Here is a 15,577-nt window from a genome sequence, read left to right as displayed (position 1 = left end):
GAGATGAAGGCAGATGAGACAGAGAAGGAGGGAGAGAGAGAGAGAGAGTGGGGAAAAATTGCAGAAGTAAGGAGAATGAAAGGAGTTGGGAATAAAAAGGGTGTGGCAAAGTGACAGAGTGACAGGTGGTAAAAAGATATAGGGGAGTAAAGAGCACATAGACGAAAGAAAGATGTATGGCAAAGCGAGACAGGCGGGGGAAGATAAGGACCGGCAGTGTTAGAAACAGCGTGATGGGAAACAGAGATATGGTATGAGGAGTAGAATTCAGGGCAGCGAGAACAAAGTAGAAATGAAAGCAAGAGGAAGGAAAGAGGCAAGATAAATTCTCCAGTCTCTGCCTCAGGGACAACAACAGGTAACACCTGCCTTTTTTGTTTTTGCAGCCCTTTTCAGTGTCTGTTTTCTTGTGCCTGCACTTTCTGAGGGTCAGGTTAAAATCACTGTCTCTAACCAAGCAGAAAATGCACTGCATGTGTGATATTTAAGTAAGGGCGTAATTGGCGGAACAAATAGCATCATTAAAATGCTATAAAAGACATTAGAGAAAAGCACAGAGGTAGCTGTACTGCACAAGATACTTAACCTAAAAATGTTTTGAGAAAAGAGAATCAGGTTTCTGTGACAAGAAATATTTACATAAACATTTTTATTACACTAAAGATAATTGCTTCTGTTGCACTGGACTACTTGAAATGACTTGTCAAACCTAAAACATTCTGTAGTGGGTCGGTGGGGAGGGCCTGTTTGAGACCGAGGCCCCTGACTAGATGGTGGTAAATGGTGGAGGAAGGCAATTACCTGCAGTGGGGTTAAGGTGTGAGAGGGTCATCAATTAAAGGAGTAGCTGAAGCTGCTAATGAGCTACATGATCTATTCTCCCAGGAGTAAAGAATACATCAGGGGGATTCACCAGCTAAGTGGCACAGTGCACTCACAAAGGTCCTGGAAGGCTACAACATTTCTTCAGCCCTCATTCTACTCACGGTAACAGCCTTGTTTCCAGTAGTAGCCCGGCACACAGTCGTCACACTTGGCCCCTGTGGCGCCATCTTTACACTGGCAGAAGCCTGTACTGTTACAACGGTCGTGAACAGAACCCATCTGGTTGCAGTTACACTCTGAAGAGAGAGAGGTGGAGATAAAAGAGGAAGTCATTTAATTATCCCTGATGTGTCTTTACAAAGACACACACCTGTGTATATAAGGTACCGTGATAAAATTTAGTGGTGAAACATTCAAGGCAAGGGTGTAAAACCATATCTGAAGCTTTGAGTGTTCCGACGAGCAGAGTGGCCTCAATAGTTGTGAAGTGGGGGAAGTCTGGGGCCACCAGGTAGAGTTGGCTGAAGTGAGTAACTGGACAAAAAGGGCCTTGGTCAGGGAGGTGACCGAGAACCCAATAGTCATTCTGACTGAGTTTAAAAAAAATCCTTTCCACAGAAGCAAGAACCTGCCAGAAGGATGAACATCTCGGCAGCTCTCAATCAATCAGGCATGGTCACAACAGAGGGAAGGATGTATGCAGTCAAATATAGAGAGGTCCTTGAAGAAAAGGTTCTCTGGGTGCACCGACCTGAAACTGGGGTGATTGTTCACCTTTCAGTGACCCAGAGCATACAGGCGAGACAACGCTGGAGTAGATCCATAGACCCATGACAAGAGTCTGACTGTCCTTGAGCGACCTAGCCCAACCTCAGAGAACATCTGTGGAGCAACCTGAAGTTGCCTGTTAGACACTTCCCATCCAATCTAACAGAGCTTGAGAGGATCTTCTGGGACAAAAGGATCTGGCAAAATCCAGGTGTACAAAGCTTGTGGAGGCTTACCCACGAAAACCTGAAGCTGTAGTTGCTGCCAATGTGGCTTAAATTAAGGATCTGAAAACTTCAGCAAAACCAATTTTTCAGTTTTTGATTTTTAGATTTGCATTGCATTTCTTAGTCGATGTCATGAGAGAAACTTTGGTTCATGATGTAAACCGATAGCTTAGTTTGTTTGTTTTTTTTTAACTTGCACCCAAATTAAATTAACACATTTATTATAAAATATTCATAAGAGTGAAATGATGAAGAGACCCATATTACATAACCACAGCACTGTGGTTGCTATCTGTGTGTTTGTAGATCAGGTGCAATAATACTGGTATTTGTGTGTGTGTGTGTGTAGATCACTGTCAGGGACCCTTATGTTACACAACGCCATGCTGGTCTTTAATATAAAGTATATTGATTAGTGTAGTTTCTATTTACATGCCCCAAACTGTTTTGTTTGCTAAAGCTCAAGGACCAGATATAAAAAGGGCTACAGTTTCCTCATTGTTCAGCCAGTGTATAAACACACACAACTTGAATCTGTTTCTTTTGTAAGCCCTTGTGCTACAGTACTAAGCAAAAGTGGTTCATAAAAGACTAGACTACATACATGGTAGATTTCAGTTGAAAAAACATTTGAGTGGGTGCTTGAATCTTAAAAGCGGTAACGGCTGCGGCCTCTGTCAGTCACACACTACTCTTCACCACTGTGCCAACACACACACACACCATCCCCCTCAACCCACTCTCACTGTCCCCTAGCTGACTGACCGATGCAGACGCTCTCATCATCCAGTTCAGCAGAGGCGTTGCGGAAGTATCCCAGTCTGCAGTGTTGGCAGTTCTGGCCCCTGGTGTTGTGCTTGCAGCTGACGCATGTGATGATGTTCAGGTAGTCGATGTAGCTGCAGCGGTTGGAGTGTCCATAGCACTCACAGTCTAAACAAGAAGAGACAGAGTTGGCTGTCTTCTTCAATGACAGTAGGACATGACAAATTGCTTGCACTAGTAAGTTTTAGTTAGGCATCAGTTAACAAACCAATTGAATCGCTGTGTTTTATGACTTGCCTTTCTGACTCTATATTGGTTCAATAAAGACAAGCCACACCCTCTCCATTACCACGGTTGCAGGTTTGCTGAGTCTGCTTCACTGTGCTGCACTGTTTACTGATGGGAATTCCACTATCGTGTGTGTGTGTGTGTGTGTGTGTGTGTGTGTGTGTGTGTGTGTACATGCTTGTTTGTGTGCAGCTGTGTGAGTACAGGCATGTTAAATGCATCTGTGAATTGAATTGCATTACTGGACAAGTAGATAAGACACTGAATCATAACCAAGGGAGTAGGAGGGGAGTGATACAGTAGGTGTTTCCAGGCTGCACCTGCCACCGTGAAATCAGTGTGACCCTGATTAGTCGACAGAAAACCTCCACTGCCCCTCCTCTTCTTTCACTGTTTGTCCTTCATTTGCACAGACTTAAATTCCCTTTCATAAAGTGCTGCACAATCAGGGCTCTTAATTAAATTTTCTTTTTGTAATTCATGAAATTATCTGAGAGGACTTGATTGCAGGTTTTGCTCTATATGCATGAACTTCCTCCAAATTTAAATCAGAGCTGCTGCGGGGAATGCTACAGTAAGACCCTTATTTTTTCCAATGAAACAAAAATTAAAACCCGATATTGTTTAGCATAGGATCTGCATTGTGCAGAGAGGTGCAGGAAGAGGTGGATGGGTGTTGCTCTACATTCTCACTACGATTATCTTAGCTGAGGCTGGTACCTAATTAAGGTTTTATTAAGCTTTAGAAGTTGGCTGCAATAGTGTGCTGCAAGGCATCACTGTCCTCTAAAGAGGTGTTTACCAGGCATGTTTATGCAAATACACATTTAAATGCAGATTAAAAAGTCAGAGTTTAGCTGTTTAATCAGCCGTCACATTATTATTTTATTATTGTTTGGTTGATGATTCCAGCTGAAATATTAATGAGCTGGTTTAAAGGAAGCCAGTGAGCGCAGCACCGTAAAGTGCCTCTCTTAGCACTGAGGGAACCATGCTAGCAGTGGGGGAAGAACTGCCTAATTAAATATAAATGGCCAATTACTCCACAGACTAGTGAGGCAATTGGACATTGTTCCCCAAATTAATGTTACGAGTCAAGATGCTGCTTTATTGGTATTTATCAGTTGTGAATGGTGAAAGATGGTTACACTGAGAGAAAGAGAGCCCTGCCTGCAGTTGAATGAATAATGGTATATTTTGCTACCAAGCATTGTTTCTAAAATCAATAATGACGGTGTGGGTAGTTGTTTGATAGTTTCTGAATTTACAGTTTGGATACTTACCTTGATCATGCACACAAAGCAAACAGAACCACAAGGGAGGCAGAGATGCATAGAATGAGCAGAATGAAAGAAAAAGGATGCAATGAGCAGAATCCTTCCACAGGTTTTCTACTTTAAAAAAATGGCATTCACATTTTATTCACACAGCAGCAAGACTTTACAACCCACTGGATCTAACAAAGCTCAAGTCTCCTGTGTGTATCTTCAGACCAAGTGCTGCTCTCATTGGTCTCTTACCTTTGAAATCATCATATATGATCCCAAACAACTGTCTGGCCTGGGGCTCTCCTGAGATCAAGAGTTTCAGAAGCCCTTGAAGGATGAAGGAATTGTTGTATTAAGATTCATTTCAGCACCAGTCATCTACAGCACTAGACCTTGACACAGCTGGAGCAGGTGTAGCCTGTTGGTCACAGCTATCAGAACTACAGAGACGTGGATCAGACTAGATTCTACCTGAAAGAAGTAGGGCGCCTTGTTCTATAAGCTGACATGTTCATCTACAGTACAGTAGTGTTGCTCAACTGATTCAGTAGAACCCACAAGTTATCTTCAAGGTGTTGTGAGACTTGATCTACTGTAGTGGAGCACCTGACTCAGAATATTTAAATGTCTGTGATATCTGCAGTGGACTGGCAGTCTGGTGTGGCTGGTTGAAAAACCAACAGTTTAATGGTTTCCTTATCAACAGCTGGACCCCACAGACTGTGAGATGTCCAGAACAGCTACTTGTGCCACCAGAATGGGTCTTGGTGGTGAGATGTTTTTGCCAAATGTTTTTTCTTTTTTTTTTTCAAGGTTAAGAATGTATTCTTTTTAAGCCGACATGTGCTCAAAAATGGAAATTGTAACGTCTACAATTAATTCAATGACAACTGCTGGAGAGGATTGTGTGAACCAAACTGAAATTGAAAAATGTTTATTCAAAATTAAGACTTAAAAATCATTTAAAAACATAAAGACCTAATAAATTTACACTGTAGCTGATGATTTGGCTAGGAATAATAAATGTCTCTTGGCAGATTCAACCAAGAAAATAATGACTCAGCTCTTGGCTCCAGTGATTTAAATTGGCACATTTAATGGAGCAGCTCTGAGGAACATATTATATAAATACAATACTCTGTCTTCTATTAACCTCATCATGATCAATTTTAGGTCCCAGTGTGCAGCCAGTTAGGGATCACTATGCTGTTGCACTGCATGTCCACATTATACCTTCTCTTTTCACTTTTCCCTCCTCTTCTGTGTCTTTCCCAAGTTCCCAAGTGTGTGTTGTGGTGTCATGACCGCTTCTTTCCCCCTCCAGTGATTCAGTGACATGGTGCACTACAAAGGAGCAACAACTCTCAAATCAATCTATACTGATGTAGCACAGATTACCTCAATTTACCAAACAAGAGCTACTGACAAGACGATATCTGCAGATTTGTGAGAAAGCTTTCCCAATGTTTTGTATTTCCCGTTTATGTATGGTATACTCTAATGTAGTTGACTAAAAATAGAGATTTAATAGGGCTGGAACAATAGGTCAGTGTATTTGACATACAGTAACACACAAAAATGTGAGGTACATTTTAACAGAAGATTGCCACCACTCTGAGTGTAAGAGATGCCTTTCCTCAGCTTTTCTTTTCTCCCCATGCTCAGATGAAGTTGTTACTTTGTGGTTGTGAGGCTCATGTATGTGTTCCTCAGACTTGTGGGGGACTGAAATGCCACAGTTGTCAACAGAAACATTATATGAGGAAAACTTCATAGACTTGGTGCGTGTGTGTGTGTGTGTGTGTTTGTGGTTCTTTTTCTCCTGTAATTTTATTTAAGCCTGCAGCTACAGTCAGAATCTGATTAAAAGAAAGACACTAGCTTTGGTGTCAAATTTAGCTTTTACCCTGCCAACAAGGCTATTATGTTTTTGAACAGATACATGTATTTAGATATTTCTGCTGTTTGTAGTGGCCCAGTTTAATGCTTAGTTACCAAGCTGGCTTGTGAGGGAAATTTGTAAGACATCTTTAATAAACCCAGCTAAATTACAGAATAAAAAGCCACTACTACATAAAAGCCCTCTTTCTTTCCTTGTGCTTCTCTTCCCCATGATTGAATAAGGCTGTTGTGGCGTAGCCATTGATGTGCTCCTCATACTTGTGGGTGACTGAAACAGCCATTGCCGACAAGCAAATTTTCAATATGTTTCCACTTTTATTTTTCTCAGTATAGTACAGTATGTCTAGATTGTGCTAAACGTTTATCTACTGCATGTTTCCATCCCTAACAGTAAAATATAGGTGTAAGACTACAAGAACGTTGCTGCCAACAATGTACATAAGAAGACAGATACCTTTTGATTCAGCTTTTCTTCCTCTATGCTCCTCCTGCCCATGCTCAGGCAAGGTTGTTGTTTTGTGGCCATGATTCTCATGCACGTGTCCCTCAGACTTGTGGGAGACTGACACAACAAATGTCATCAGCACAAGAGTAAATTTAGATCCTGCTGCTTCCAGATTTCAGGGGGCATTTTGTGCTACTTGACAAGTTTAAATTGTGGTGAAAGTTTGTCACTACAGGGAAACCTCAATATGTGAAACATTGCCAGCACTATACTGGATATAAAAGAGATACCTTTCTTTTCTTTATGCTCCTCCTTGTCCCATTCCTCTCTGTGCTCCGATAATGTTGTTTTGTGCTCATGCGACTGATGTATGTGTCCCTCAGACTTGTGGGAGACTGAAACATCGCAGTTATCGTGAACATAACAAACAGATACATCTGATGGGGTTAAGTGTTTGCCGTTTCCTCAGCAGCCTCAAAAATAATGCTAAAATATTAATGCCACACTAAATTAGCTCTATAACTTGATTTTACTGAGTTAACTGTGCCACTCGAAAGACAAATTCAAATTTATTTCTGCTGCAGTTTTTAAACTTATTTTTGATATGAGCAGGCAAGTTCAACTAGTGATGTACTACAAGAACCATTAAATAAGAAATGCCTCATTTCTTTATCCTCCTTCTGTTCGTCCCCATGCTCAGATGTGGTTGTTTTGTGTTCGCGTGTCTCATGTGCGTGCTGCTCAGACTTGTGGGGTCCTAAGGGCAGAGGCACATCAAGCCGACATGAAAGAACTAGCAGCAACAAAGGCCGACCTCTGCGTTGCCTCACGTTGGCTTTGTCTGGGCCAGCCGGGTTGAAAAAGTGACACTTATACACACCCCGCAGACTACAGCCATCCAGCACGTACGTTCTCCGTCTGCGTGACAGTAATAACTCTCTGTACCATTCAGTGTTCAGAAAGGGAAAGAAGAACTAGATTGTGGAAGTATAAGCTATGAACAAAGCACCTCTTGTTTAAAACAGCTGCTGTTTATAGCTGCTTCTCATCGAGAATATATCTGATGAGAAGCTGCAGATGACTGCCATTCTCAGCCCTTGGTCTTTTGGTTGTGGAAGAAGAAAGGAGGTTGCTGGGGCGAAAAACAAGAGGAAACTGTACTAAATGTGTGAAATCATGGACACTACAGCGACAGGTTTAAGGGGCTTTCCCAAACCGCTCGCTTCTCCTGCATTGATTCACTAGGCTCAACAGCCTAGTATCTGTCTCACTGACGAAGCCCAACAACTGAGACAGATTCAACATGTCCAATTAGCCAAAAAGCTGCCAATGGAGGCCGACTAGTACCAATGGTGCAGGACACACCAGGAAGATGAGCCGTGGTGCAGGACACACCAGCAAGATGAGCCCTGACAGATTCTCATCAATGGATGACCATCGACTTGTTGCGTCTCTGCCCTAAGATACCACATTCTGTACTATAGCAGGTAAAATGTTATACTGTATAATTTTACTGTTTAATATTTTTTCCTTGTAGCTTAATAATTGTAACCAGTGAGAGATTATGTATTGCATACTTGAATCACTACAAGTACATGATGGTATAAAGCTACAGTTACATTTCTAGCATAACATATAAACTGATTGCTTTACTTTCTTTGTGGTGCTCTTCTCCATGCCCAGATGAAGTTGAGGTTTTGTGGTCATGAGTCTCATGTCCATGTCCCTCAGGCTTGTGGGAAGCTGACCCTGCAACCGTTGTGAACATAAACATCTCGCAATGTAAATTTTATACACTTTCAACAGTGTATCAGCAAAATGCCTATCTTTATCACTTCCTTTTTCTTTGTCTTCAGCTTTAGTGTCTAGGAAAAATACCACCGGTGTAAAACTGAAATGTAGTTTCTTAAATGAACTGACGGGCTGTCATGCTGCTGAAGAGACAAATTGAAATACACTTGTTTCCAGTTCTTAGTGCACAAGGGACAATTTTTACTGTGAGGTACCAAATTAAACTTGTGGTGAAATTTTGTAGAACTGCATCAGTTTGTCAGTGTGGATCAGGATTACAGCAGGCCATGTGGACTTTGACTTAGTTAAGCAAAAAATACTACATGCTACTTTTATTCACTCCAGTCTGAATCTTTGAAAAAGGTTGACATCCTTGCTAAAAGTAAACAAAAGTAATAAATTTACAGGGAATTGTAGATTGGATACCTTTGCTTTCAGTTTTTCTGTCTTTATGCTCTTGTGAGGTTGTAGTTTTGTGGCCATGAGTCTCATGGACGTGGCGTACTACACCACAACTGTCATAAACATAACGAGGACAAACATTTCAAAATTAGAATTTTTAGTTCTGCTGCATCCACTTTTTTTTTAATCAGCACTGTTTTTTTATTGCAAGCTGTCCATCTTGTGATACGTTTTTCAGCTGCGTATTTATTGCACCACAAGTGGATCATATAAATCCATGAAAAGATGGCCTCCGTTCCATTTAGAAGAGACCTTTCCTTTCATTGTTACTTTCATTTTCCACCTCCCTTTTCTCCCTATGCTCATGTTAAGTTGTTGTTTTGTGGCCATGAATCTCACGCATGTGTCCCTCAGTGTGGGAGTCTAAAAGATAACAACCAAAATTTTACATGCATTTCAGCTGTTTTTCAGTTTAAGGGTCCATGAACTGTCAATTTGTTAGCAAAGTGGCTCTGATGTTTATTTACTGTACTGTATGTAAACGTAAATCTATGACAATGTTGTCTCTTCTACTTCTAAAACCTGTCTTCTCTGCTTTTCTTTCTCTTCCTCCTCCCTTTCTTCCCAGTGCTCAAATGAAGTTATGTGGCCATGAGTCTTGTTTGTGTTCCTCAAGCTGAATAAGAAGCAAAAACATTTGTAGTGTCCTTTTGTTTTTGTTTTTTTAATGGGACCAGGTTTTGTGAGTGACTTGCCAGTGGTCTGTCTAGTCCACACAACTGAAACAACTACCTGTCCTTTCAGTTTTTCTTTTTTTCTGCTACTGTTCCTCTCTTTTCTCCTCATGGTCAGATGCAGTTCTTGATTTGTGGCTATGAATCTCATGTTTGTTTTCCAGACATGTGGGGGACTGATGCATCACCATCATTATTAGTATTAAAAGGAAAGAATTTGGATACGTTTGTCCTGAGCCTGGTTTTCAGTTGCTTGTTTTACACCATAAGTTTTCAAGATTAGCTTTGTGAGTAAAGTTTAGCTACTTTGTATTTACTGCACCACAAGTACAGTATGTAAATCTAGGGGAGCACTGCGTCTACTGCACAACAAGTAAACTAAGGTATTTAAATCTCTGTACTGTAGATATACAGTATATACTCTGCACCACTACACATAATAGAGTGAGGCTACCTGTCTCTTCAGGGCGTCTTTCTTTTTCCTCATCTTGCTCCTCCTGTTTCTCCCTGTGTTCAGATGAGGTTGTGGTTTGTCCCTCAGAATTGTGAGAAACTGACACCACAATCATAATTAACACAAGAAGCAAAGCTTTAGATACATATCTGCTGCTGCCTAATTTAGTTTTCAGGACATTACCCAGTTTAACTTGTTAAAGTTTATCTGCTGCAGACTTCCATCCACTACAGATAACTACAGATTTATAATCACCACTTTCTTTTCCCTCTTCTCCCTTTTTCTCCCCATGCTCAGATGAGAGAGTTGTTTTGTGGCCATGAGTAGAATGTGTGAGTGCCTCAGACCTGTGGGAGACTAAAACAACACAATCAGCAGTGACGCAACCAGTAACATCATCTTATGGAAATTGTATATGCTTTTTTCACTATTTTTACAGCATCAAACTAGCTACGGTGTATACATAAATCTACAAAATGATTCTATGCCACTACTATATTTAAGAGAAATACCTGTTTGAGTCATTTTCTCTTCTTCCGTCTCCCTCTCTCTTTTCTCTGAATGCTTAGATGAGGTTGTTTTGTGGCCATGAGTCTCATGTACGTGTCCTTCAGACTTGTGGGAGACTGACACACCATAGATGTTGTTGCCATAACAAGCAAAAATATGAAATGCATTTTATGGTTAGACCGCCGCCACTATTTCTAAATGAGATGCCTTTCCTCTCTGTGCTCAGACGAGCTTCTTGTTTTCTGGCTGTGGGTCTCATGTACGTGTCCCTCAACTCATTGGAGACTCACACACCACAGTCATTATTAACACAACAAGATCATATGAGCTACTTTACATGCTCTTTTCTCAGCAGCCTGAACAGTAGGATCTTTACAGTTTCTTCTATTTCTGTCTTCTTCTGAGACTGTTTTTCTTTGTCTTCTCTCTCTGTCAGATAGTGGATTGCCCCATCAGGGGACTCAGCCTTGGGCTTGGGGAAAAAGCGGTGAGATCTGGAGAGGCTTGAGAAACTCCTTCATCGCTACACTTTACCTCTGGGTGTGAAAGAAATGACATGCACTTTCTTTTAGCTGAATGTCATGAAAATGCTCTGACAGCTGCTTCTTGTAATTCTCGGTATGTGCTTTTTTTCTTTATTCCTTCCCATAACAAAGAGGATATGTCTCTGCTCTTACTTTTGTTACTGTATTTACTTAAAATATGAATATTCATAGGATGCTATAGACTGTATCATATTACAGTACCATCTCTGCTTGGGTGTACTACTTTGTTCTCTTTGGTGCTCCACTTGCACAAGACATCTCAAATCGATATATCTACTACAGACAACTTTCCACACACATTCTGCTCTTACTGCATTTTTAATTGTCCCATGTTTTTTTCTTTCCTTTCCCTTTTTCTTTGCGTGTTCCACTCCCCCAGGGCTTTATACGATTCCCAGGATCCCTTGCTTCAAATTTTTATGGCTACAGTGAGCACAAGTGAACGTAGAGGAGATGTGAAACTAGTTCAGCTGATGGAGAAAGCCGCCTCTGTCTTTTTCTTCAACACAGTGAGTCACAGTTCACTAAATCAAAACACCGCGGTTCTCCTCAAAGAGATTATTAGGCTATAAATACAGATAACTAATCACATGAAGCGACCACATCATGCAGGTCACTGAGGGACTAACGATCCACCAAACTGCTAGTGAATACAGTGCTGCACACTTCCATCTGTTTCCCCTGAGGTATTTTTGCACAGGCGATGTACATCTCCAGTTCTTTTTCAGAAAGGGGTGTTCTACAAACCATCCTGCTCCCCTGCAGAGCGTTGCTCTTCAGGCTATCCCCTGACCAGCGATACAGGACCCCAGCAGCTGTACTCATAACCCTCTGGACAATTTCACACAACTGGCATCATGCCATCTGTACATCTCATCAGAGTAACTCCTGCCTACCTATAGTCATGTCCAGCTCTGGCCTCAGTAGACCCACTTCTCTCACACATCTGTTACGGCTGCATGCACGTGTGTACACATGCTGGCTGAAAAATGCAGTATCCTGAATCATGGTTGTTTCAGTGCTGATGTAGCACAGCAGTGAGCATAAATGCATTTCATCTTAGTAACCCATGCTGCTTTGGGGGAAGGAGTGATTTGAACCATTCTTGGCATTAATCTCAATCAGGTCAGCCTGAAATGTCTGACATCAGACACTGGCAGCCTGAGCATACGGGGTTCCCGCTTGCTCTGCACTGACTGAAAGAGGGGTGTGTGTGTGTGTGTGAGGTCTGCTGGGCTTAGTAAACCATGACAGTGATGGAGCGCTTCATCTGCTCCCTCAATGGCAGGTTGACACCATTCCAAAACCAGCAGAAAATGACCTCAATCAACATGTGATGGTTTTATTTATATCTTGACACTTTATATATTAATGCTGCCTCTCTGCGCCATAGTACTTTGTAAAGTATCGCAGTATATTGATGTTAACTGTTGGTGATTGTTCTGGGTCCTGATTCTATACTGTGCACCCCTTCATATCTTTTTGTCACTCTGATCCTGCTGCTGTTGCTCCACAATCCACTTAATGCTGCTAATTTATGCAAAGACGGAGTCAAACGAAGACAGGATTTCACAAACCTTCCAGCGCCAGTGCTCATACACCCTCCTGTTTCTCTTTCCACCCTCCAAACTGCTTCTCACCCACTCACCCACGTTAACTAGATTTCCCTGTCACTGTCTAAATTGAATAAGCTCCTCTGACATGCAATATGATGCTGAGTAACACAAAATGATGATGGCTTGTATACAGTGTAAGAGCATGTTAGTGACTTTTACCTCCTCAAAATGTCTATTTCAGAACAGTCCCACACCATGAAAATCATCACACTGGCTACAAATGAAAACAATCTTCAGATTTTAAATTAGGTTATTCTATTTTCTGGAGTCTCTACTCTATATCTACTGTCATGGCGGGGTTGGGTGAATGCCTTACCTCCTCTCTCAGTATGTCCTGCCTCTGAGTGTTTTTCATCACTTTCAAACAGGCTTGTGTAATGGTGAGCCTGAGTCAGGGGATTGACGATGGACCCTAATATGCCTGGATGATGTTGATAATCAAGAATGGAATGATGTGTGAACTCCTTTGGGACTGTGTGTGAGTGGTCGGGCATTGTTTCTGAAGGTGTGAACCCCTCTGGTGTCAGGGAAAATTGGTGCTCCTCTGACAAAGAGGATGCTGAAGTTGGGAGAACCTCTGTTGTAAAAGGAAGTGCGTCAGATTCTCCCGTGGGTACCAGCGGAGGCTCAGACAACTGGCGGAGGGGTAACATGCTGTCTGTTGGGAGGGCTGAGGTCTCTGTAACTCTGGTTTCTGCTGGTGGAGCTCTGTTGTCTGTTGCATGAGGACAGAGAATGTAAATATGATGAGGAACGAGCCAGCTAAGACATTAGCATAAGAGATGCTGCCTCAGATTGTTTATCCAGAGAGTCTAGCTTTCCTTTTTTTTTTTTTTTACTTCCAGTATACACATCTACACACACAAGCATGCATGTTCATACACATAAAAGTGAGAACACAAAATGAAAGTGTGATTTCACACTGCTGAGATAGGGTAAACTCAAAATCTGTTCCACAACCCTTTCAGTGCTGGAAAATCCTCTTTTTTCCCTGCAAAACAGTGACTATTAGAGGTGTGACTATTGTTAATATGGTTGTAAAATGAAATCACACAATGCTTGTCAAAGTGTATTACTCTGTTTTACACTTGCAGTGTTGGGTATGGATGTTTGCATAGGTGTTTGCACACAGTTTTGCCATCTCTGCATCTGAGAGATGAAATGAACACTGACAAATGATGGCATTGAGCGCTCTGCACCTTGAAAACTTTAATGAATCAATTACTGATCTCTAAATATAGTACAGTGGAACAGTATACTGGCTGTGACATAATAGTAATACTGCTATACATTTTCCCTGTTTAGCCAGGAGAGTGGTCTGAGGTTTCTCTTTTCCTGCACACCACAGTTTGTTACACATTAAGACGTGTGTTGTACAGATAATTGACATTTTATTGCAAGTAAAGCTCTAGAATTACAGCATTTACCGCACTGGTACAATAGTAAGTGATAATGAATATTTACAACCAGTTAAGATCTGATTGTAATTATTCACTGATCCATAATTGCTACCTAAAACTTATGTTGGAAACAAGATCATGTACATCAAAGCTGCATTGTACCAGTAGCCATAAATCCCTTAAATTCATTCCATATCTAAAGAACTATGTAAAAAATTATTTTGAATCATTTTGCTCCCTAAAGGAACATTTTTATTAAAATAGAAAGCAGTGATGAAGCAAGCAATGAACAGACACAGGAATGCATCAGGGCAATGTGGTTCAGGGTTTTTAGAAGCTCTATATGAATAAAAGCAGATGTTTTACGTTTTTAACAAGGTAGTCATACACCAATCAGCCATAACATTATGACCACTGACAGGTGGAGTGAGCAATGATTATCTCTTTACAATGGTGCCTGTCAGTGTGGGGACTGTATTAGTCCTTAAAGTTGTGTTAGAAGCGGGAGAAAAGGATGAGTGTAAAGATCTGAGTGACTTTGACAAGAGCCAGACTGTGATGGCTGACGACGAGGTCAGAGCATCTCCCAAAGTGCAGGGCTTCTTGGGTGTTTGGCAACCTACCATGAGTGCTCTAACGAAGGACAAACAGTGCCCAAGGCTCAGTGATGATGAGGTTGACCTACTGTGGATTATTTTTGAATTTCATTCATCCTTTTCAAAAGATTCCATTTAGTTTGAAATTTTGTTAAAATGGATGAAAATGAGAAATACTGTGCATTGGTCTCCATGAAGAGAAATATTCAGTGTGGTGATATCACACCGAGAGTGGGAAAGCTGTTGAATTTGTCTAAATCATTTCTCTAACTTGTCCTCACAACCACAGTTTTCACTTCTTTGACATAAGTTTTTCACTGAGTGGTCGACACATTTGTGCTCTTCCAGACAGTAAAACTGTCATTCACAGAAGATGCACAGTGAGCTGCAGAGTGACACGAGTGCCAACCAACTGCTGTATTGACTCCCGTGTACACAGAATTAGGCAGGTGGTCATAATGTTATGGCTGATCAGTGTAGAACTGCTAAACTGTGGGTTTCCAAAGCCAGCCGCGGAAGGCAATGGACTCTGTATGTAAGGGTAAAAAAAAAAGGGGGGGGGATGCACAAGGCAAGGTCTTAGTGTCATTTTGAGCCATGCAACAGCACTGTCACCCTCTCACACAATGCATCAACAATCTAAGCTGATTCATTACATAATCCTCTAACATGTGCCTGTCAATCTGCGCAGATGGACTCACTAACTGTCCAATGCCACACACTCACACTCATAGTTGGTACATGCGCGCTCCCTGCTCAGACACATTTTCAGGTGTCTTTCACACAAATTCATTTGCATATAACAAGATCATTTGTCATTTGTGTTAATATAGCCTAAGAAAACAATAATGCTTAACACCAGCTGTCAGTCTCAGCATTCTCATCATTTATTACCAGGGTGCTAGACACTGATTTAACTCCGCACTAATGAAGCCATTGTGATTCGGGACCAGTTAACGTTTGCCAGAAAACTCCTAATGGCTGCAGACTGAATGAAACCATGGATGTTGTTAATATGTCGCATAATTTTCCAGACATGAT

The 15,577-nt window shown here is 41.4% G+C and overlaps 1 protein-coding gene across 3 annotated transcripts in view; it reads right to left on the bottom strand.

Moving 5' to 3' along the window:
- ntng2b (netrin g2b) overlaps nucleotides 1-15,577 on the bottom strand; it is a 56,364-nt gene that overhangs the window by 1,459 nt on the left and 39,328 nt on the right. The window contains exons 6-13 of one of the 3 annotated variants that reach the window (XM_020621080.1): nucleotides 12,857-13,255; nucleotides 10,382-10,495; nucleotides 10,125-10,226; nucleotides 9,870-9,968; nucleotides 8,142-8,237; nucleotides 6,779-6,883; nucleotides 6,498-6,605; nucleotides 4,852-5,485 (exon numbers count right to left, since the gene is read on the bottom strand). In XM_020621080.1, the coding sequence (XP_020476736.1) occupies nucleotides 5,343-5,485; nucleotides 6,498-6,605; nucleotides 6,779-6,883; nucleotides 8,142-8,237; nucleotides 9,870-9,968; nucleotides 10,125-10,226; nucleotides 10,382-10,495; nucleotides 12,857-13,255 (1,166 nt within the window). In that variant the 3' untranslated portion in view covers nucleotides 4,852-5,342. Of the gene's footprint in view, nucleotides 1-986; nucleotides 1,122-2,585; nucleotides 2,754-4,851; nucleotides 5,486-6,497; nucleotides 6,606-6,778; nucleotides 6,884-8,141; nucleotides 8,238-9,869; nucleotides 9,969-10,052; nucleotides 10,227-10,381; nucleotides 10,496-12,856; nucleotides 13,256-15,577 lie in introns of those variants that run through there. The other 2 variants (XM_020621081.1, XM_020621082.1) reach the window with 2 other exon arrangements.

The sequence above is a fragment of the Monopterus albus genome, unplaced genomic scaffold (assembly GCF_001952655.1).
Source record: "Monopterus albus unplaced genomic scaffold, M_albus_1.0 scaffold253.1, whole genome shotgun sequence".
In the NCBI taxonomy this organism is placed as follows: Eukaryota; Metazoa; Chordata; class Actinopteri; order Synbranchiformes; family Synbranchidae; genus Monopterus; species Monopterus albus.
The sequence above is the reverse complement of the archived record's forward strand: the minus strand, read 5'-3'. Positions and strand labels throughout refer to the sequence as shown.